The 23,189-nt window shown below is 42.6% G+C and overlaps 1 protein-coding gene across 4 annotated transcripts in view; it reads right to left on the bottom strand.

The window, feature by feature from the left end:
- The window catches only part of glra1 (glycine receptor, alpha 1), a 143,793-nt gene that overhangs the window by 111,222 nt on the left and 9,382 nt on the right, over positions 1-23,189 (bottom strand). For 2 of the 4 annotated variants that reach the window (XM_030740163.1, XM_030740165.1), the window contains exons 2-3: positions 4,256-4,380; positions 3,961-3,972 (exon numbers count right to left, since the gene is read on the bottom strand). In XM_030740163.1, coding sequence (XP_030596023.1) covers positions 3,961-3,972; positions 4,256-4,380 — 137 coding nt within the window. The remainder of the gene's footprint in view (positions 1-3,960; positions 3,973-4,255; positions 4,381-23,189) is intronic. The other 2 variants (XM_030740167.1, XM_030740166.1) reach the window with 1 other exon arrangement.

A 23,189-nucleotide genomic window follows, 5' to 3' on the forward strand; every position in this document is an offset into this window, starting at 1 on the left:
ACAAACAAAGGACCGAAGGTGATAGTAAGATCTGATACCGGAGCAGAGAACATTTTAAAAGATGAATGAGTAAGTGAATGGGTGATGGAAGGAAGGAATCAAAGAAGACAAGTGAAAAGGGGCGTGAAAATACGGTAATAAAACTGAGAAAGCAGGAAACGAGGAAGGAGCAGCGGATGAAGTCATGGATTATAAATGGCTTGTCCTGAATGTGTCAGGAGTGTTTGCTCTCCTCTCTCCAGTGGAGGAACCTGCTAAACCAATCGGAAGCTTTTTGCCCACACAGTGGACCCCCTGCCTGCGATCACTCTCATTTCCTCTCATGCTGGCATATTCGTAGCTTGGGGCAAATCTCATCACTTCCCCGTCCCGTGTCCCTTCCCGCCCTCCGTCTCCTGTTGCTGTACAGCAAAATTAGCAGGGCTGGTGCTAATTTGATGAGTGTGTATACTGTGTAGGAGGATGAGAAAAGCCTTAATCCTTCATTTAGGAAAATTAGCCAAACTGCTATGCTGTATGGATGCAGAATATCCAGCATACTGGCCACATTTAAAAGTCAATGTTCCAAAGAAAAATTCCACAGCCCTGTTTTCCAGCTTCCAATATGGACAATATTCCACTTGATCCTTCTGAACTGGTCAGGAAACAAGTTCATCAGAACGCTGTTTCCAGCTTCTTCCTTCACTTTAGCAGACAAGACACTCGGTGAGAAAAACACTCAGTGCATCATGGGAACCCCAGCAGCCTAGGCCTAACTAAGGGAGGGTTCAGGATCACCACTCTAGCCGAGCACTCAAACTACTTCATACTACAGGCCAAAGCCATCCATTCCACACCTTCAAGTCCTCTGTAACTATCACACACACTCACACTAGGATGGAGGCATTAGGGGCAGTTTGGGATTCAGTGTCTTGTCCAAAGGCACCTGTTAGCATATCACCTGGGCCATATCATTTTGGGCCAGAGGTTTGAACCGCTGACCTTCCAATTGGTGGACAACCCACTGGCCCGCCTGAGCCACAGCTGCCCCAGGCACTGGTAACCTGATTTTCTCGGGCAGCTTGTTACATGGCTGCAGGGCTCTGCAGCTGTTCTTCTGCTGGTTTTTATTAAAAAAAAACATCTTGTCAGCTGAGTTCTTGCTCCTGGTCAAATCTGAGTTTGTGCAACGTCACAGACACGCACTCGATCCAGTCTCAGGGTAACACTTACATGTAAGCTAGCCAGCACCACAACTGTGTCTCTGAACAGGTCACAGTCAGCACTGTGCCTTCATGATGCACAATGTGACTTGTAAAGCTTTCACTACAGCAGCTCAGACGCATGTTAGCTGAACAGCTGGTTAGCTCATCAGTTGAAGGGTCCCTTCCTCAATAATCTGTGACCAATAAAACTCTGAATATCCCTTTATTATGAACACTTCAGTTACTAAGCTCTGTTGTTATCCTATTATTACTATTACTAATGTTACTATTATTATTATAGAAATAACTGTAGTGCTATCCTAGTTCTTCTTCTTCAGAGTTTATGAGGGCACCAAGCTGTCAAGCTGTTTATTTCATGGGTGTGATTAATGCAGTGGCGTAGTTAGCTGGAATGACACACACACACACACACACACACACACACACACACACACACACACACACACACACACACACACACACACACACAGAAAAAACTGCATGAATGAGCAAGTTGGAGAGCTCACACTATGTTACTCCATCGATCTGACAACCATGACAGAGCCTGGAAATTCACATCAGGCTCTGTCTGCTAACAATGGCCCCTGACACAATTAACTAAGCGCATTATATAAAAGACAGGCTCATCCTCGTGAATATGTATCTTCATTACAGATCACCGCTTGTTACAAATTTACCCAGAACAGAAAATATCACAGTCATTGGAGGGGCTCACTGCATATTTATTTGAACTGGTTTAAATAAATGTGTGTGTTATAGGGGACATCTCCTGAGAGCTCTGTGACATCAGCCGTAGGGTCATTATTATTCTGTGCATGTGCAGCACACTGCCAGAGAGTAATTTCATCTGCATTTAAATTTTTTATTAAATCACATTAGAAGAACGAAAAAAAGATTAAAGCTATAAATTCAAATATAACTGCCACACAGGCCTGTTTGAATCCTGATTTGTAAAGGTCAGCGCAGCACTGGCTTCAGTAAATCAAACTAGAGTGTTGCCAAGCAGAGCTGAGGAGAAACCAAATTTAAAAAACAGAAATGATTAACTCGCGACAAACACCTGAACAAATTCTCGGCAGGTCAGGAGGAACGTTTTGCAGCCACGGCAGGTTTAATAATACACACTCAGTCACAGACAAACTCCTCCACGCCTCTCATTTCTGTCCTGCACGAGCTGAGACATCCTGCTTACAAACATCACCATATAATGGGTTGTACCATTATGGGCTCAGCAAAAAAAGAAAAAAAAGAAAAGAAGAGGAAGCTCCATGGCAGCATTCATAAACAAAAGCTGTGATTCACTTGAGCACATTCTAGCAGCCTGCGTATCTGTATGTGTACAAAATATTAGGACACCTCTTAATTTCACCTGTTTGTGAGTGAGGGATGAAGGGCAGATGCAGACCAGGATACAAACAGCATCACATGCTGACCTGATGCAGGCAGCATTACGCCATCCCTCCATGTTTTAATGCTGTCAGAGCTTCCAAACAGCATTTGGTTAAAAACTGAAAGGCAAAAATCTTTTCAGGTTATTGAAAAGACGTCGTTCAACCTCCTCAATGCAACAGTTTCAGAGCCTCTGTGCTCTGAAGACACGCTGCCTGCCACCGCACGGCCATGGACATGCAGTGGTAGGTAAGAAACGCACACACACACGCATGCACACACGCACATGCACACACACGCGCACACAAACACACACACACACGCATGCACGCACGCACGCACACACACACGTGTCTGATTGCAACCATTTTATATCAACCAGAGTTTGTATTTAAGAAAAGAATCAGATCAAATGTAACTGTGATCTGATTTTAGTGTTGATAGTGCTGTTCAGACACATTATTAACTGATGATTGGAAATTAGGCGAGTCTTTGTAATAACCTGAAAAGCCAAAATTTCACCTTTTACCAACATTTAGAAACTACATACAAAACAATGAAGAGGATGACTGATGAGTAAACCAGATCAGGAGAAAACTAAAGATGCAATGCAAAGATTTTAGCACATGTTGTACTAAAAGTGCTAAAAGGTTGACACTTGAAGAAGACATATCGATAAAAAGGTGGAATATGACAAGGGTACCAATATTTTGTACACATGACCTAACAAACTAAATCTGAGGCATTAGAAATTTTTCACATCCACTCTGAAAATGTTCTGGCAGTTTTTAACATGCAGCAAGACTTAATTCTAACATTTTACACAACTCATGAGTAATACCCATTAAAGAGCACGCATGGAAATCAGATCTGCTTTTTTTTTCTTTGTGCACTGAAATTTCTGTGCGTCCTAAATATTAAAGATGCTGTAAAGTTGTTTGAACTCATTGCACTGTTCTTAGACTCTGATGAATGTGGAGGGTTGTCCCGGTTCTCTAATGTCGTCCAAGAGTTTTAATGTCCACTCTGTTTCTAAAGCAGGAAGGTTTAATATAGAAACCTCTGACATGTGTCTTTATGGGGGCTTCCATTCAGGGAGAGGTCACCAAATATTATTATCATCATCATCATCATGAAACCTCATTCAGCAGCACACTCATGGGAGAGAGGCACATTACCTTGACCACCAAAACAAGCACTCAGGATACCGTGTGGATAACAAGGAATGTAGCCAACTAGCTTTGTGGTTACTAAAGTTCCTAAAATGTCTTAAAGGGAATGTTGTTGATCTGACTGTGGGCAGAGGTGCAGGGCTGGGGTTATGTTAAGAAAAAAAACACCTAAACTGAGCCATGGGAAGAATTACCTTTGTTCCACACTGCAAAGGGCAAATACAAGAGATCGACAAATTGAGAACACACAGAGACATTTAAGTGATTAAACATAGAGCAACTGAATATTAGCAACATCAATGTATAAATATGATTTTTCCTTCTTTCAGTGAAACAAATATATACAAACCTTTTTGGTGAAAATCTTGGTTAAACCTTGGCTAAAAAGGCATTTAGAGGCAATGAAATGCAGAAACACCGCAACTCTTTCAGGGTATTGTTTGGCTACATTCCCGTCTTATCCGACTGAGTCTTGGTGGCAACTCCTACCTTTAAAATTTGGTCGGATTCTGGCGTCGTACCCCGAAACCTTGCCCATGAGTTTGTCCAGAAATTCGGACGGTGGCATCGGGGAAGCAGCTTTCCTCGCCGCAGCTTCCTTGGATGCTGCCAAGCTGGAAGACAGAAAAGAAGAGGCGATTAGAGGGAGAGGCAGAGGGGGAGACAGGCAAAGAGGGGAGTAACCATTCTCTGAATGAGGTGAAATTGAGATTCATATCCAGAGAAACTTGTGTAGCTTGGCAGTGTTGCAAACATATAAGAGTGCTGGAAAAACTGCGGCAATTACGTTTGATATTAATGATTCAAACCAACCGTGCTTTATATCAAATATTACATCAAATGACTAAATGAACTCCTGGAAACCAGGCTGTGACTGCAGGCCTGATGCTACATTAGTGGGTGTAGCTGAAAAGTCCAGCCAATGCAGTCAGAATAAAGGCACGTGTTTCAGTAACACCCTCCCAACAAAGGTCTTTAAGTGACACACCCTGATCCCAGCTCAGCATCTGTTTCCAAACCACCACAGCACAAAGCAAAGGTAGCAGAGTTAAAGTCTCATGTCAGCTCTCACGTACTTCTGCTGATGAAAAAGCACCTATAAGTGTCATCATGCTCCGAATTAGAAAGGCCACATCAACACCAGCTGTCATATGTTACAAATTAATGTGACAAAAGAAGCCGATTTTACTGAATTGTATGAAGTGAGTTCAGTACAACAACACAGCGTCAGAACTCTTTAATGAACTGCTTTTTTAAAATATTTTTGGTACATATTTAAAATTTAGATGACAAAACAAGTTCTTTGTGAGTCTGATCTGCAGTACAATAATTAGCATGCTTCCTCTTCACTGTGCAATTCCAAAAGAATAAAGGAGATTAAAAAGATTTAAATGCAGCTATGATGACAGATTTTATTGTTATTTTAACAAAGCAGATCTGATAAATTTTCATGTTGCAAATATTGCCTCTTAAATGTCAGTGCTGATACTCCTGTCCACAACATAGATTCAAAAAGTATTAAATTTATCCTCATTTGATGTCATTTTGTTTTATCTATTTTAATTAAAACTGACTAATTAAATGTTTACAGTGGCTGAATGTAATGCATGGCTGCTAGAAATACACTTTTTCTTAAAGTAGTTACTCAAACAAATGCTCTAATTCACTCAACCAGCTCTCCTTAATACCACATTGATTTTGCTGTTGAGTTCTTTACCTTATTAAGCTCATTGTGCTCATTAGATGCTCTCTGCATAATGTCACCCCCCCAGCACAGCCTTTAGCCCACAGACATATGATGAGTCCAGAGCAAACAGTCAATAACACTGAACACACACAGACGATGATGGACCGTGCTGAAAATCAAAGAGAGCAGCTACAGCACATCAAACTGGCTCTCTGGCTGCCATGACTGGACTTACAGATATGGTAAATGTGCAGGTTAGCACACAAAATATTCCTGCATTTAATGACATGCAGAGGGACTGCGTTCATTACCTACAACTGTGGCAAAACTCTGTCATCATACTTCCCACTGTGAATACTGAAAATGTGCTCATAATTTTACTCCCGGGGGCCGCCCACTGAGCTCTTCCTAATTCAAACCTTAACCCTGAACGTAAAGAGGGCCTCTTCTGCTTTCTGTTCATATTAAACATGAGCAGCAAACGGTTTCAGCAGGTTTGTTCTACTCTTGGGTGTGGGCGATGCCACAGTGGTGGTGCCTTCATGTGATGATATCAGGCACACACTGTTGTTCAAACCATTTGTTTGTAAGAGGCAGCCAATCAGAAAAAAAGCTGGATTTAAAGGGAGGGGCTAAAATGGAAGATGGACATAGAGTCTGTATTCAGTGTAAGGCGAGGTGTTCTGAAAACACTCGAATTCTACAGGTTTCATAAAGTCTCACCTCCGAGTTTAAGTCAGAAATCCTCCTTATACCTTCCAAAAGAAAATCCAAAAATGGAAAATTTTCCACTCTTGCAACTTTCAAAACATATGATCAGTCCTGTCTGAAATATCCTTACTTTATAAAATGCAACGCATCTCTAAAATTTCCTGACTTCCAAAAAACATCTGATCTGATATCTGTGATCTGAACAACTAATGGAGGGATTGGTAGATTTATCACCTGCTGTGAATCCCTTTCAGCGAATCAATCATTCATTGATTCAGGTGGAGCAGCTGATTATCAGTTATTGACGCTGCTTTTAGTTCTTCTGCCACAGCCTGCATAAACACTGTACTGTAGAAAGGCCTGTCTCTGGAATTGAAGTGAAATGCTTGGCTGCTTCAGTTAGATGGAAAGTGAACTGACAGTGACTCTGAACTGACCCGTGGCCTGACAGTGGAACTGCATTCGTGGCCACTTGTAGTGCAGTTTGTATTTCATTGCATCATTTCCTGCTGGGTCCAGAGACAGCATGGACAGCAGTGTGATCCCAGCTATAAATAAGCTGCTGAGCTGACCCATTTCATTTGACTACAGCTTCACAATGAGCCATGTTATCTGAGAAGACACGGGAGGAACTGTGAAACCCTTTTACAGCGTCAGCTTTTGTCTTAATGAGTCAATGAATTAATCAGCTGAAACAGTCATAAGTTGTTTCTTAGGTACAGGAAAAAACAGTTTATGTTTTTTATTCTTAAATCATCCATGTTTTTTGAATTTGTGCTTAAGTAGATGCTAAAAATGCACTTTGTTCCACTTCTGTCTCCCTGAGAAAAATATAAGTATGTTAGCATTTAGTTAGTGTCTGCCAAAGCAGAAAGCTAACAAACTGCCGTTGTACTGTACAGAGAGCAGTTCCTGCTGCTGTGGTATTCTGTGTTTCCATTGGTTCACACTGAATAACGAGGCTTTGTGCTTTGAAACTACAGGAAATCAAAGTTGACGTTATTAAAATACGGAGACAGCCCATCTGTGAGGGTCAGTGAGTTAAAGTCTGCTGTTCCCATGTAATCTTCAAGGTTTGTGTAGACAAAAGCAGGGTTCTAGCCGGGAAAAAATTTCAGCCCGGCGGGTGTAACATTAGCAAGCTAATGCTAATTAGCTTGCTAATGTTAAACGCTAAGTGCCGCGCCTGCTTTCTAATTGCAGCTATAGTTAACAATTAGATAGTGATAATTCTTTTTGCGTATTAACCAGAAGAGCTACACTATCACGCATTCAGCGTGTCCCAGAGCACCATTTCCTTCCACTAACAACAAAAACATTATAATCCAGGTGTTTTATCGATCTGATCAGCTACTAGTAGCACTTCCTATGTTGGAATATCAATCAGTTGTGCGCATGAACTATCACGTTTTTTAATGCAAGTCACTAGCTACGACAACAGAAAGTGACATCATTTTGCTGGGAACTGTAGTTTTTTTTTTACTCCAAGGCCTCTCACAGCTCCTGGGATTTTATGTTTAACAGGAAGCCCGAAATTGTCCTTTGATCTCCCTTTTTCCTCTTCTTCCCATTCGCTTCCCATTTTGCTTTCTGTAGCCCGGAAAAATCAAGCGGGAACAGGACCTTCGTGAGATCGCGCGTGCACATTGTGAACGTGGTAGATTGCAAGTTGTGGTGAAATAATACTACAGTGCAGCGATTTAGCCAGAGAACAAAAAATCAGAGTGTGGTATCGGCGACGGGGCGGAGTGCACACCCGACTGCTAGCCAAGAGTTCTGATAGTGAATCGGTGAAATTCTCAGCCCTGCGTAAGATGACCTCAGCGTGGTGCAGGTTAGACCCCTGAGAGGACATCTGGAGTATTCTGGAGGTCTTGTAGATCATCCTTGTGGTGACGTGGCCACATAAAGCTTCAGTAAGCTGTGCTGTCCTCTGACATCACTTTGAATTATGTCCAAATTTATTTCTGTATTTGTTGTTTACTTAGATATCTCTGGTTTATGTTTGTGCTTCTTATAATCTTTAACTCTTTAGCTAATTCACTTATTACCTTTCTGCCAGTGTATCAACACATGCTTTTTTGTTTACTAGTTTTATTGACTGATTTTTTTTACCTCTCTTTGGTTTTGTGTGTCTCTGTGTTTGTCATTCTGTTCATGTTTTTGCTGCAAAATTTTCTTCTTTTGTGCTCAAAGTCTGAAAAATCATGTTTCAGTATTTCACTTCATCTAATGCTCATATCTAAAAGCTGGTATCAGTGAAGGTTTGTTTCCATGTTCGGCAGTGCTCCATGACTCTCTTCTGATCATATTATTGATCTGAACATAATAATATTAAATAATGTGCTGCTCTTAAAAATAAATAGTCAAGAAGCACTCAGAGAGTGCAAACCTCCACCAGGACAGCGCCCTCTCTTGGCACTGTTTCCTTTGAAGGGAATATTACTGTATTTGCATAAATTCATTTTCTTTGTTCTTTTTAAATGAACTTTAAGAAGTTTGTAGTGCAGAAAAAAATCCGATCAGGGCAACATGACAGACGTTTGATTACACAAACATGATGTCGGAGCAGGTGATGGATAATAGGTACTGATTCATGATTAATCGGAGCTTATTAGATCATATCATACTGCAGTATTTTTCTGACTAAGCAGGCTGCTCATTCTCTGTCTCCTAACAACATTTTCTTTAAAGATGATCTTAAAATAAAGGCAGATGTGAAACGTAAGAGTGAGGTCAGAGGTCAAATGTGACCTAATATTTTAAATATTTATATGGTTCTTTTTATATGCCGACAATAAACACCATGCAGGTCAGCGTCGTCAGCTTTTTGCCAGTTTTGGACCAGTAAATCATGAAGGTGACCTTGAAGACCTCAGTGGATGGGAGCCAGATTGTAATGGATCGTTAACATGACCTCTGACCTCTGCACCCTTACAGAGTTTTACCCCAACTCAAACTTTTCGAACTATCGTTACAGACAGAATGACACAAATGCTCACAAACACAATGACCTTGGCAGAGATAATATATAAATACACAGACAGCTGACAAGGATCAGCTGTTATTATATAAACAATAACAAAAAAGCCATTTATTGACATCTACATAAAATCATATTCTTGTCTTGTCGTGAGCGTACTCATGTGTGACTATGGACTGGCACGGAGCCTGCAGGAGACTACAATCACCTCTCCCCACTTAAATGAGGCTGAATGAGATGATGCCGTGAGTAGCTTACTGTGGCGCTCTTCATGGCCTGGCTGTTTTTGTTTTAACTGCCAAAAGTATATATATATATTTTTAAAATGTAGGAAAAGGCGCTCCCACTGGGTCCAGGAAGTCCAGGAAAGATGTCATGAAAATTGGCACAACTTGCATTTAGGAACTACCTTTTCCATCGGATACATAAAAAAAGAAAAAAGGACATTCATTCAAAATGCTCGCTGGATGATGTGATGCTGAGTTTAAATTCAGAATGTTGTCTCTGGAGCTTGAAAAAAGGCGACTGGACTTCTTTTTGTTTCTTGAAGACGTTTCACCTCTCATCCGAAAGGCTTCTTCAGTTCTCAACCAAATGGTGGAGAGACCCAGGTATTTAAACCCCTGTGGGCGTAGTCCCCTGGAGGTGGTTATGACCCTCTATTGATCATGTGCTTGAACACATGTGCCCAGGTGTGAAGGGGGCGTGGGTCATATTTAATCAGTGGTTTCAGTTGAAACCAACTTAGGACTCCGCTCCATTGTTTCCTGTGGCCTATTGAGGTCACTGGAACAAAGGTGTGAATGGGGGTTGAGACGTCTGGGAAGGGAGCTCAGGACAGCACTGTAAGCGGGGGAAAGTTGGTGACGTAATCCACCTCCTCTGTTCAATGATGGTTGTTCACAGTGGACATAGATGGCTTCTTTCACTCCTCTTTCAAACCATCTGTTTTCCCTGTCCAAAATGTGGACATTGGCATCCTCAAAAGAGTGCCCTTTTTCCTTCAGATGCAGATGTACTGCTGAATCTTGTCCTGTCGAAGTGGCTCTTCTATGTTGTGCCATTCGTTTGTGAAGAGGCTGTTTGGTTTCACCAATGTAGAGGTCCGAGCACTCTTCACTGCACTGAACAGCATACACTACATCGCTGATCTTGTGTTTGGCGGGTTTGTCCTTGGGATGAACCAGTTTTTGTCTTAGGGTGTGACTTGGTTTGAAGTATACTGAGATGTCATGCTTGGAGAAAATTCTTCTGAGTTTCTCTGACAAGCCTGACACATATGGGATGACAATGTTGTTCCTCTTGTCCTTCCCATTCTCTGTAGTTTGTGTTTGGCCTTCATTCCTGTGCATCTTAGCTGATTTGATGAAGGCCCAGTTGGGGTAACCGCATGTTTTGAGGGCTTTCTTAATGTGTGTGTGTTCCTTATGCTTCCCTTCTGCCTTAGAGGGAACACTTTCCGCACGGTGTTGTAGGGTCCTGATCACCCCAAGTTTGTGTTCCAGAGGGTGGTGGGAGTCAAAGAGGAGATACTGGTCTGTGTGTGTGGGCAGTATCTCCTCTTTGACTCCCACCACCCTCTGGAACACAAACTTGGGGTGATCAGGACCCTACAACACCGTGCGGAAAGTGTTCCCTCTAAGGCAGAAGGGAAGCATAAGGAACACACACACATTAAGAAAGCCCTCAAAACATGCGGTTACCCCAACTGGGCCTTCATCAAATCAGCTAAGATGCACAGGAATGAAGGCCAAACACAAACTACAGAGAATGGGAAGGACAAGAGGAACAACATTGTCATCCCATATGTGTCAGGCTTGTCAGAGAAACTCAGAAGAATTTTCTCCAAGCATGACATCTCAGTATACTTCAAACCAAGTCACACCCTAAGACAAAAACTGGTTCATCCCAAGGACAAACCCGCCAAACACAAGATCAGCGATGTAGTGTATGCTGTTCAGTGCAGTGAAGAGTGCTCGGACCTCTACATTGGTGAAACCAAACAGCCTCTTCACAAACGAATGGCACAACATAGAAGAGCCACTTCGACAGGACAAGATTCAGCAGTACATCTGCATCTGAAGGAAAAAGGGCACTCTTTTGAGGATGCCAATGTCCACATTTTGGACAGGGAAAACAGATGGTTTGAAAGAGGAGTGAAAGAAGCCATCTATGTCCACTGTGAACAACCATCATTGAACAGAGGAGGTGGATTACGTCACCAACTTTCCCCCGCTTACAGTGCTGTCCTGAGCTCCCTTCCCAGACGTCTCAACCCCCATTCACACCTTTGTTCCAGTGACCTCAATAGGCCACAGGAAACAATGGAGCGGAGTCCTAAGTTGGTTTCAACTGAAACCACTGATTAAATATGACCCACGCCCCCTTCACACCTGGGCACATGTGTTCAAGCACATGATCAATAGAGGGTCATAACCACCTCCAGGGGACTACGCCCACAGGGGTTTAAATACCTGGGTCTCTCCACCATTTGGTTGAGAACTGAAGAAGCCTTTCGGATGAGAGGTGAAACGTCTTCAAGAAACAAAAAGAAGTCCAGTCGCCTTTTTTCAAGCTCCAGAGACTACTATGACCTGGATAACTGAGAATCTACACAGACAATTCAGAATGTTATTCACGCTGCTGAACAAAATCCTAAACATGATTCATAAAAAATGGAAACAAGGTGTATGAAAAGATATTTTAATTTTAATGACATGCATGATTTATAAGGGATCTACTTGGACCAAGCTTCCTCGGAGTGAGAGATGTTATGGACTTTGTTTCTGAGGAATAATTCATTTTGGAGCTAGAACATTCCCTCTTTACAGCACTCAAACATTCAGTGAGTCTCAGCCACCACGACTTCATCCCAGCAGGATATCAATGATTGAAAACAGAAAAAAATGATTTCCTAAGAAACTTGAGTCCAAGCGCTGAAGTGAGGCAACAGCGGCCGATTTTGCTTTTCTTTTGGCTCTTCTCAAAATTTCAGAGTAAGTTACGTTCACAAAGTCCTCATAAAAAAAAGCCTGTTCTGACTTTCAGTTTTTGTGTTTCCAAACATCCGTGAAAGAACGACGCTGGGAGTTTGAATAGTAAATGTGAGAATGATGATTATTCAGCCATTAGTTGTAACTCCTGATGAGTGCGGGGGAGGAGAGCACGCTGCTGCATTAATCTCTCATAAATTAAAATGACAGATGATACAGTCGATCACACTCACCTTCTAAATGTAAAACCGCTAACCGTGACTTTCAATATGGTAAATCGTGTCGCACGGCATGATAAATAGCAGCATTAGCAATTCATAAACAGGTAATGCAGTCAGTGCTGTCGCTTTATCAGCAAACTGCTGATCAGAATCGCAGTCCGCCAGCCGAAAACGGGAATTATGGTGGAGCCGTGATTGGAAAACAAAATGGAAAAGAACAAATCACTCACTAGTTCTTGTCTCATGTGTACACAAGCATGACGCTGAAGTAAATAAACACACACACACACACACACACACACACACACACACACACACACACACACACACACACACACACACACACACACACACACACACACACCTTCCAAACAACTCACCCTCATCAGTGAAAACACTGGAAAACAAATCATGCAGTCTGTGTGTGCATCTGTGTGTGTGTGTGTGTGTGTGTGTGAGTGTGTGTGTCTGTGTGTGTGTCTGTGTGTCTGTGTGTCTGTGTGTCTGTGTGTCTGTGTGTGTGTGTGTGTGTGTTGGAGAAGGAGCAGTGAGTGAAGTTTGGACACAGTCTCTGTCCATGCTGCTACCAGCCGCTAAGGTCACCCTGTCCTGTTAGATAACCGGCCAAGCTGCCTGCAGAATCACATGACCTATTCAACACACACACACGCACGCACACACACACGCACACACATACACGCACACACACACACACACACACACACACACGTACACGCACACAGAGATTCAGACAGCAGTCTCCATCAGTCTGTGGTGTTAATTGCTGACAATAGTTCATAGCCTTGTTGATAATCATAACTCTTCATGTGATAATGACATTATAATGATCAGAATGATCAGAGTATTAATGACAGCGATGGAAAAAGTTAGCACAGGTTTGAGAGGATGGCTGATGAATGATAATCACTATGATGGAGAAAACTAACAAGATAAACATAAGAAGACCCCCAACTGAAGATAAATGACTCCTTTGCAAGAACAGTTCCACAGTCTCCTCAGCTGACGGGATTATAGATTTAATCACAACTTGTAATGTGAAGAGAGCTCTCACCCGGTGCCATCAGTCTGAGTCTCTAAATCTGAGTCTCAGTGTTCAAACCAGTTCACAAACATGTATTTACAGATGCTCTGATGTTAGTGTATAACTGCCTGACCACATGCACGTGGTGGTCCTGAGCACTGGGCGCTAAATGTCCAGGTCCAAACTGCACACGCTGGGGAAAAGGAAGCCCTACAACCAAAGAGCAGTGATCCACAGCGACTATCAGACTTCCTTTCATTAGGCCGACACAAACCTGTAAGTGAGCGTCTCTGTTTCTGCTGATTGCTAGTTAAATTAAGAGGAGGACCGGGTAGAGGTGGGCCATCCACGCTGTGAGCAGACTGGCTGAATGTGTATATGCACAAAGACTCACTGTGGTCACATGACTGTGATCATGTGATTTCATGCAAACAGGAAATGAACAAATGAAAGAAGATTAGTCTAATCTGTGGAGCTTCCCAGCCTGTTACAAACCTGTTTATTCTCACCTGCTTTCAGTTCTAGTTGATATCCTGGCTTATTATTATTTACTTCTATTATTATTTTATTTGATGATTTTCTTTTTTAGAGGTTTATGGTTTTATTGCATATTTTTGTCCATATTTATTGTTGGTTTAGTGACTGTTGTGTATTATATATATCTTCTTCTATCTTTTACAGAATGTAAAATACAAGAAATGTATTTAGAGCCAAAAAATATGCAGCTATTACACAGCTGCATTTATCACACAGATGAACTGTCCTGTGTGAAGTCTTTTCATCAAAGATAAGAAATCTCGTTATTTGTTCCACGATGGGGAAATTCAGTCTGGCAGCAGCAAAGGTTTAGCACAGAGCACAAACAATAACTAAGATACAATAAACATACAAATAGAAAGTATAAGAGTTAAACCCTCCTTTCCAGCACCCTGACATAGACCTTACCAGGGAGGCTGAGGAGTGTGATCCCTCGATAGTTGGAGCACACCCTGCGGACCCCCTTCTTAAAGATGGGGACCACCACCCCAGTCTGCCAATCCAGTGGCACCTCCTCAGATTTCCATGTGATGTTACAGAGGCGTGTCAACTAAGACAGCCCTACAACATCCAGAGCTTTCAGGAACTCAGGGTGACTCTCGTCCACCCCATTGGCCCTGCCACCAAGGAGTTGTTTAGCCACCTCAGTGACCTCACCCACAGTGATGAGCGAGTCGTCCTCTTCGTCCCCAGACTCTGCTTCCACTACAGAAGGCGTGTCAGTGAGATTAAGGAGGTCCTCAAAGTATTCCTTCTACCGCCTGACTATAGCCTCAGTTGAAGTCAGCAGCACCCCACCCGTACTATAAACCATGTGAGCAGAGCACCGCTTTCCCCTCCTGAATCGCCTGATGGTTTGCCAAAATTGCTTCAAGGCCATCTGAAAGTGTTTTTCCACAGCCTCACAGCCGAGTTTTTACTTCGGCCACCGCCCAAGCCGCATTCCACTTGGCCTGCTGGTACCTGGAGTCCCACAGGCTAATCAAGCTAAAGAAGGAATCCTATCAGGTTTCTTCAGGCACCCGATAGGTACCACAACAGGCACCAACCACCTTGCAGCCACAGTTCTGAGCAGCAGCCTCAACAATGGAGGTGCAGAACATGGTCCATTTGGACTCAATGTCCTCAGCTTTCCTCGGAATGCTGTTGAAGTTCTGCCGGAGGTGGGAGTTGAAAATCTCACAGACTGGAGCCTCTGCCAGGCATTTCCAGCGCACCCTCACACCTTTAGGTGCGCTGTGTCTGTCTAGCACCCTCCCCCGCCACCTGATCTAACTCACCACCAGGTGGTGATGTTGACAGCTCAGCTCCTCTCTTCACCCGAGAGTCCAGAACATATGGTTGAAGATCTGATGATAAGATTACAAAATAAGTCATCGACCTGCGACCTAGGGTGTCCTGGTGGCATATTCACTTATGTTCAAACATCGTGTTGGTTATGGACAAACTCTGGTTTGCCAGAAGTCAAATAACAGAACATCATTTGGGTTCAGATCGGGCAAGCCTTTCTGCCCAATCACGCCCCTCCAGGTCTCATTGTCGTTGCCCACATGAGCGTTGAAGTCTCCCAGTACGATGGGGTCACCAGATAGAGCAGCCTCGAGCACCCCACCCAGCAACTCCAAGAAGGCTGGGTACTCTGAGCTGTCATTCTGCACAGTGCAAACAACAGTCAGGACCCAATCCCTGAAGGTGCTGGGACGTGACCATCTCATCCACTTCCATGTCCCTATAGCCAGACTTGCAAGCTGGTCCAGCAGGGCCTTTGTCCTTGAACACCACCCAGCACACATCATACCCGGATACAAGCTTTAAAGACATTTATACTTTGAGACTAAATATCATGTGATGTGCAAAATAAACATATTTTTGGCTTTTCCTCACGTAACCTGCATTAGTTTATGTAAACTGCATGCCCAGCTAAACCCAGGCTTGACACACATCAGTCACACAGATGCAGCAGTTACAGTTTGAGGGACTAAATGACATGTCCTGCAGTGTGTGGGGGATTTTGACTCACTCTGCTGCCTCATGATTCAGTCTGAACATTTTTACATTGGGAGCAAATGTTGATGGAGGCAGGCTTTGGGCCAGTTAGGAACAAGATACATCAAGAATTTGTACTGTCTGTGGCCTTTCAAAGTCTGAAATTTTGACCTTTGGTTGCAGACCCTCGCTTTTGGCGAGCCTGCAATTTTTAAATGCCAGTGCACAGAGCCAACATGTGTCACACCTTAAAGTTTTATCAAACAGAAGCCACAGATGCCTGAGATGTCACATTTGAGTACAAATGCTGAGCCTAGATGGCAGTAGCTCTGATTTGATACATGAAAACCTTACAGCTGAGGAACACATCAAGCTACAACAATGTGCATAAAATAAACTGAGAGGGTTTTGTAAGGGCGGGCACAGATGGCTGCATTTATGAGTGTATTTTCTCCCTTTCTACTGACTTCATGATGACAAGCTGAGTAAGACTAAGAAACTGTTGCTATTCATGTGTCCTCCATGTCTCTAATGTGATATTTCACATTAAGTGATTCAAGAACAAGAATTGATCATTAATAAAGCAACACGTTTTCACTTCACTACATCAGTGAAGCAGTTCTCAGACCGCCATGCATGTTGAAAAACTACACTAAAGGGAAACAGAGTGCGCCACACTGCGACACTGACAGGTCTTAACCAAGCGTGGTGATTGGGAGTGAAACTGGATTAATAAAACAGCCAAAACCTAAAATTACAGTGAAGAGCAGTGTGGCATTTTTTTTAGCAGTTTATTTTGTAGAGACTCCTGAGTGTCAGTCGCTGACGTCCCTCTGGTTGTGTGTCTTCAAGCTCCTACAAACTAATACTGATTTTAACAACACGCAGTGGTACAGAATCTGATCTTTGACACATGAATAAAGAGCAAAATCTGCCGAGATTTTAGGTCTCAAAAGATCACCGTCTGCCCTTTTTTCAAAGAGTATTCCATGTAAATATATTTATAATATGTGATACACAGTACAGCATATGAAAACCAAGTATAAGACCCTCAGTAATACTCAAAATTAAATATCAGCAGCACTTTGGTGAATATAAGACAATGGAGTTCTTTCAAGAATGGCAAATATGCTGATGATGTTTTTTACAATCCATACATTGAAGGGTGTTTTTAAATCCAGTGTATAAAACTTTTAAACTACAAATGTGTCTCGGAGTTTAAATTTATTTAGCCGTAAATGAATTGCGTGTCTAATTGTGACTGAACAGAAATTATGGGTGAATGTGAGAAATGAGATTTGAGTCTCTGATTCTTCTGAATCTGTAAATGGGATCATCTCTGTGGACCTCTACTGCAGGAGAATAAAAGATTCCTCTGGAAGCTCCGGGGGAACGTCTTTAGATATCAGGTTAAGTGCTCTGAGGTGGAGCCCTTTTATTGAACACTGTCCTCAGTCAAACTCTTATCTGAGTCATATTTCTCTGTCTTTCACCTCATTAATAATTAGATGTCACTGCTCTCAAAATGATGAGTGTGGAATTTAATTTTCATACTGATGTTTAATTCAGATCCAAAAATGTGATGCTGTGCACGACCTCAGTGTAAATGCAAATGTCCCATTAGTGCATTTAACTTCATCTATACCATTTGACATTTTCTTACTTATATTGATTTATCTGAACCTTTTGCTCACATATTAATCGATAAAGTTGTGCTTATCTTATTTAGCAATTTTTGCTTCATGCTGTACTGCAAAGGCAAGTCGAAGTGCGACTGTTAATGTTTCACTTTAAAGCCTAAATGCAGTCATTATTTCAGGTATGTGGTGCTTCTCTGTGATTCTGTAAAAGATTAGCCAATAACAAGACAGCATGACTGAGACTCCTGCAGTGATTAATGACTCCGGCTCAGTGTTCAGGTTTGTGGTTCACGTGCCAGTAAAACCAGTTCAGCGGTGCACGACACAAAAACTGAGACCGCTCTCTCGACACGTAACAGTGTGTAACAGTGTGTTCACGGTGACAGTTTTCTATTATAACTCTTACTAAACTAAGGTTCACAAAGTGCATTTAACTTAATATAGTATACTAAAATATTATACAGTAAAGAAACGAGCATAACCAACGCGGTGAGTTGGTGTCATTCAGCTCTTTTAGGCAATGCAGCAGCATTTTTTAAACATGCAGCTGATCTAATTTTACAGAGCTGACATTTTTAAAAACGCATGAAGCTTTTTTTCTGCTCCCACAGGAAGTGATGTCACAGAGAGCGCACCCACCAGTGAAATTCCCTTTAATTTAATAACTTTTATCAGCACATGTTGGGTATGATTATGATAAGTGATATAATGATGCGAGATTACTGTGAGTGCTGAGATGAAATCAAGCTAATGTCTGCACTGTTGTGCTGATTGTAAAGTCGCCTTCTTGTTGAAACGCTGCTCAGATCTCAGGGTGAACTGATGTGTGGTCAGCTGATGGTCATCTGTAACTGTCTATAGTTTATGAAAGCCTCACAGGGTCAGGTCAGAACCTCTGTGGAGAAAATCACCGTCACTGATCAGATAATGGTGGCTCCCAAAACGGTACAGTCAGAAGCAATGCCGATCAATAGGAAGACATCAGGACTTTGAGACCATTTCCAACTCTTTTCTCAGCGACAACAAATTAGGTGGATCAAAGATTATCTCTGTGCTGATAATTCCCGCTGCAACGTGACGAATCGGAGCTTAATCCTCTTTACAACAATGACTAGCAGGAGTGAGATAGGATCAAGCTGTTCCAAAAAACACACATTTCTGTTGTTTGGCACGGCCCTCGCTGCACAGATGATACAATACAGCATAAGACCCGTGTGAAATGGCTTCCAAATTAGCAGTGAACAAACACAGCGCCGGGCTGGTGACAGTGCAATCAGATTAGTCACAGATTGGGATTACACCAGCGTGTCATCGACACAAAGATAATTTCCCTCAGACGTGTGGCGCGGGGTGACACTTCAGGCTGAATAACACTGACAGTGTGAACTCGTGAAGAGGCAGTTCGGCCTTATGGCCCCGAAACTTCAACAAACGTGCTGCTGGGAGGTGTTCGACGCTCGAAATCATATTAATAAATTCAGCATGAACAAAAAACTGATACATTGGTTTGCTGTATCCAGTGTGTGCTTCTATGGACCCAACTGCAAATTTCTATGTGCTGCTGTTAATATTTCCCACCATTCATTAGGAACTGTGTCTCCTCCAGCGTTTCAGAGCTTTTACAGGATTTGGCCAGGATAATGGAAAGTTGTGTGGGATCATTTATGGTCCTGAAGACACACGTCATTTTTAATTTGTCCCATAATTAGGCCCTTAGTTTTCACATATTTCAGTAATCTGAATATTTTGAGTGTTTCTGCACGTGTCTGAAATATTCCACATCTCCAAATGTTGGTTCAGATGTTTGAAACCGAAGCAACAAAAGATGAAAAAAAAACATGATGAATTCACTGGAATTTGTTGCTGATCGAGGTCTTGCAGAGGAATCAGTATTAATCTGATCACAGCGTGCTGTAACACATTATTCACTCAAACATGTGTGAACTTTTACATTTTAATTTTTTAAATCATAGAAACAAAGTATGAAGTCAAGAAATAGCAGTTTGTCCCAACAAATGCTGTTTGTAAAGTTTGCTTTTTAAAAATATTTAAAATCCATCACCTATGGCATCATAATACTTCAGAATATTGGTTGTAGATGAAGGAAACGCTGATGAGCTCATGAACGACCCAGTCTGCGATTTTAGTGCAGCGACAGCTCGGTGGGTTCGTGTGCTGTTGGAGCGTTTGATTCCCGTGTCTCTGTGCTCCGGTTCCAGGCGGGATCAGGGGTTCCTCCACGGTGTGAAATCAAACGTGAAAGCAGGTCAGAAATAAAAATTCTACAAACTTTGACCCTTTTTGTTTGGAGCATTTTTCTGGAGATGCTTTTGGAAGCATGTGGACTGTCACACTTTGATAGAGAGGAGCAGTGATGCTGTTTGTTTGCTTCTCTTTACTTAAAGAAATGGACTGCTGCGTGTACAGCAGCACTTTACTAATTAAGCACTCAAAGTGCTTTTTAGTACAAGCCTCATTCATACAATGCTTTATTCTATGCCTAAGTGCATCTCTGTCTCTCTCTCTCACTCACACACACACACACACACACACACACACACACACACACACACACACATACACACACACACACACACACACACACACACACACACACACACACACACACGGATGTATCGGGGCAACTCGAGGGTCAGTATCTTGCCTGAGGACATGCACACTGGAGGTGCTGGGGATCAAACCACTGACCGTCTAATTAGCAGACAACCTGCTCCACGTCCTGAGCCACAGCCGCCCCACAGATGAAGATACTGTTCAATAAACTAGCTTCCTCCACATGCCCCTGCTCCATAAAAGACCACCTAAGCCTGGTTTTGTGAAACTGCTTAGCCCTTACTGTTAGAGCAGCAGACGGTGCTGAGAGCCTTTTCAAACACATGAATAAACAAAGGTTAGAATAAATCCCTGGATGATCCAGACAGGAGAAAAGATCATTTAAACCTGGTGTTTAAATGTCCCGACTCGGTGCAGCCATGGTTATAATCCAAACTCAGCAGGACTTTTGCTCCCTGACTTTAGCCTCACGTGATTTGTCTCCCTTTACGTAATCTTGTCCTGTTTGTTCCCATTTTTCCTCACCCCCGTTTGATCCCGGTGCAGCCATGCAGCATACCTCTCTGCCATGTGTATTACAACCAGTACTTCCAAAACAATCTTCCAATGCACGTCATTTTCATTGCAAACTGGGGCATGTCACATTTGGATTTTAAAACCTGTTGATGTGAACTCTGCTTTCTGGCCCAAGGCCCACACAGGAAAAGTTCAACAGAAACTCACCATTTGTTTGAGGCCGGTCATCTTATAAATGATCAAACACAAAAAACTAAATATGAAAAGTTATGCAATGACACCAAAGAAGAGCGGCTCTCACACACCTGAGTGTTCCTGTGTGAACTTTCCCTTCATGTGTTATTTTTGGTCTGCTGAGAGCAAAACGACGATTCAAAGTGACACGTTTCTAAAACACATTATGAGGAAAGATGCACTTTGAATACATCTGTGTCTTTTCTCTGCTGCTCCACAAAATACATATTGATTGGGTCCAAACAGCCAGCCGAACATCTGCCAGCTGTCTGATCCATTTGCATAAATGCTTGGGTCAACAGATCAGATCGGTACTTTTAAAAGCCCACCTGCTTAAATGTCATTACAGACACTTTAAATGTGTTGATATTCAGTTTCCATGAATAACCCAGTAAACATAATATTCCACCTACCTCTCTGACCGACTGTACTGCAGGCAGTTTGAGAAAAATACCTTAAGGCTCGAGGAGTTAGCATCGACGACTGCGGACACTTTACATCTCAGCAGGTGCAGCCACTACAGAATGGCACGAGCCTTATGAGGATAATATAGCACACACAATTAGAAGGAAGCTCTGCAGTGGAGGCTGCACAATTTTTGCTTAGATTTCTCATCTGGGGACAAAGTTACTCCAGCTGCGAGCTACCACGGAGTACTTTCTCTAATAATAGCTTCATAATGCTGTCTATCTGGCTCGTAGAAGTCCTTATACTGTACTGTGTGACACCCCTGCACAGCAGTAGGATGACACTTCAGGGAACTGATTATTAATACGTGAACTGTTTTTGGTGTTTAGCTTCAAGGGTCAAAACTGAAAACCAAACTAGTAATAAACAAAACCCCTAAAAGCAAAGCAAATATTTTATGTGCTGACATAAAATTTCTGACACTACATTTTAGAGTTGGGTGATTGGAGAAAAATAATCCATCAGTGGCAGTTTTTTGGCTAAACTTTGTAGTATCGGCCTCTCGAGAGCTGAACTCTGTACTTAATATTTCTTGCACAGGGTTTGCACCAATCAGTTAAAAGCATATTTATCCCAACCTATTGGTGTCTCTAGAGGTTACAACACATCCTACATGTTGGGCAGGTTTAAATTAGAAATAATTCCAAAATCTGGGATTTTCTTTACAGTCTTTTTTTTTGGAAACAATGAGCTGGGGCGTCTCACACACACCTCTGACAATATCAGCAGCCACTGGTTGTTGGCCTGTTGGAACACTTCCACGGGCTACCCAACCCTGCCACACGTGAAAAGGTGAGTATCAAAAAACATGCAAGAAGAACCCGGCGTAGCTGAGGCAGCGATGTCCTGATGTTTCAGCCCACAATACTGAGAACGCTAAGAAAGTCCTGCTTCCTACATTTCCCATAATGCAAACGTGACCGTATTCACTAGAATGTGTCCTCAAGAATTGTACTAAAGAAATGGCCAAATGGCACTGCTAACAGTCCCACAATAATCAATGAACTGAGAACAAATGTTTCTAATATTCTGTGAACTGCATCTTTAATGTGAGCCCTTTCACTCTGTGTTTGAGCCTTTTCTGTCAGGTACCACTGACTGTCACTCCTCTTCCATATGTAAACACTTCTGTCGCTGGAACGAGGCCACCGTGGGTGGAACAGTTTCACAATCAGCTGATACAACTGGCACACAATCGCCATCCAATCTTCTCCCTGAGCCTCCTCCGGCTTTCCACGATCAAAGTTTGGATTTGCTTTCATTATTTCAGATCAATGCTGGCCGTTGCTGCTGTGGAGACCCGTGGCCAATGCTGAGGCAGCAAAGGAGAGGGAAAAACAGCTGAGTCGTCCTGTGCCGGTGTCTCATATGCACACAGCAAGCAGAGAGAAAAGCCAGTGCGAAAGAGAGGTGTGAGCTAATGCAAGACTCCAATCATTAGCCCTAAGTGTTCCTCATTATGTTCTTAAAGCCTCTGAAGACCCGAATCCCTAATTGATCTCATCCTGGCGTTTAGTAACACTCGGGAAAGCGAAGGGCTGCCTGCTTCCCTGGCACTAACAGATAGGCCGGCTGGCTCGCCCACTCTGGCTCATCACAGCGAATGAAGGCCTGAAAGTGGGATGGCTGAGCCGCGTCACACACTCCGCTGCTCTGATAACAGCAGAAAGCACCACAGTCACATTTTCACATTCACAGGTCAAAAAGTCAAACTGCCTCAGTCCGACTTTTTTGTTGGCATTTTGTGCCATTCAGGGGTGATTTCACTGAACTATCTGCAGCGCTCTTCATCGAGTAAACACGCTCTTTGGTTTTATGGTTGTTTCTGTGT

This window comes from Archocentrus centrarchus, chromosome 10, assembly GCF_007364275.1.
Source record: "Archocentrus centrarchus isolate MPI-CPG fArcCen1 chromosome 10, fArcCen1, whole genome shotgun sequence".
Taxonomy (NCBI): domain Eukaryota; kingdom Metazoa; phylum Chordata; class Actinopteri; order Cichliformes; family Cichlidae; genus Archocentrus; species Archocentrus centrarchus.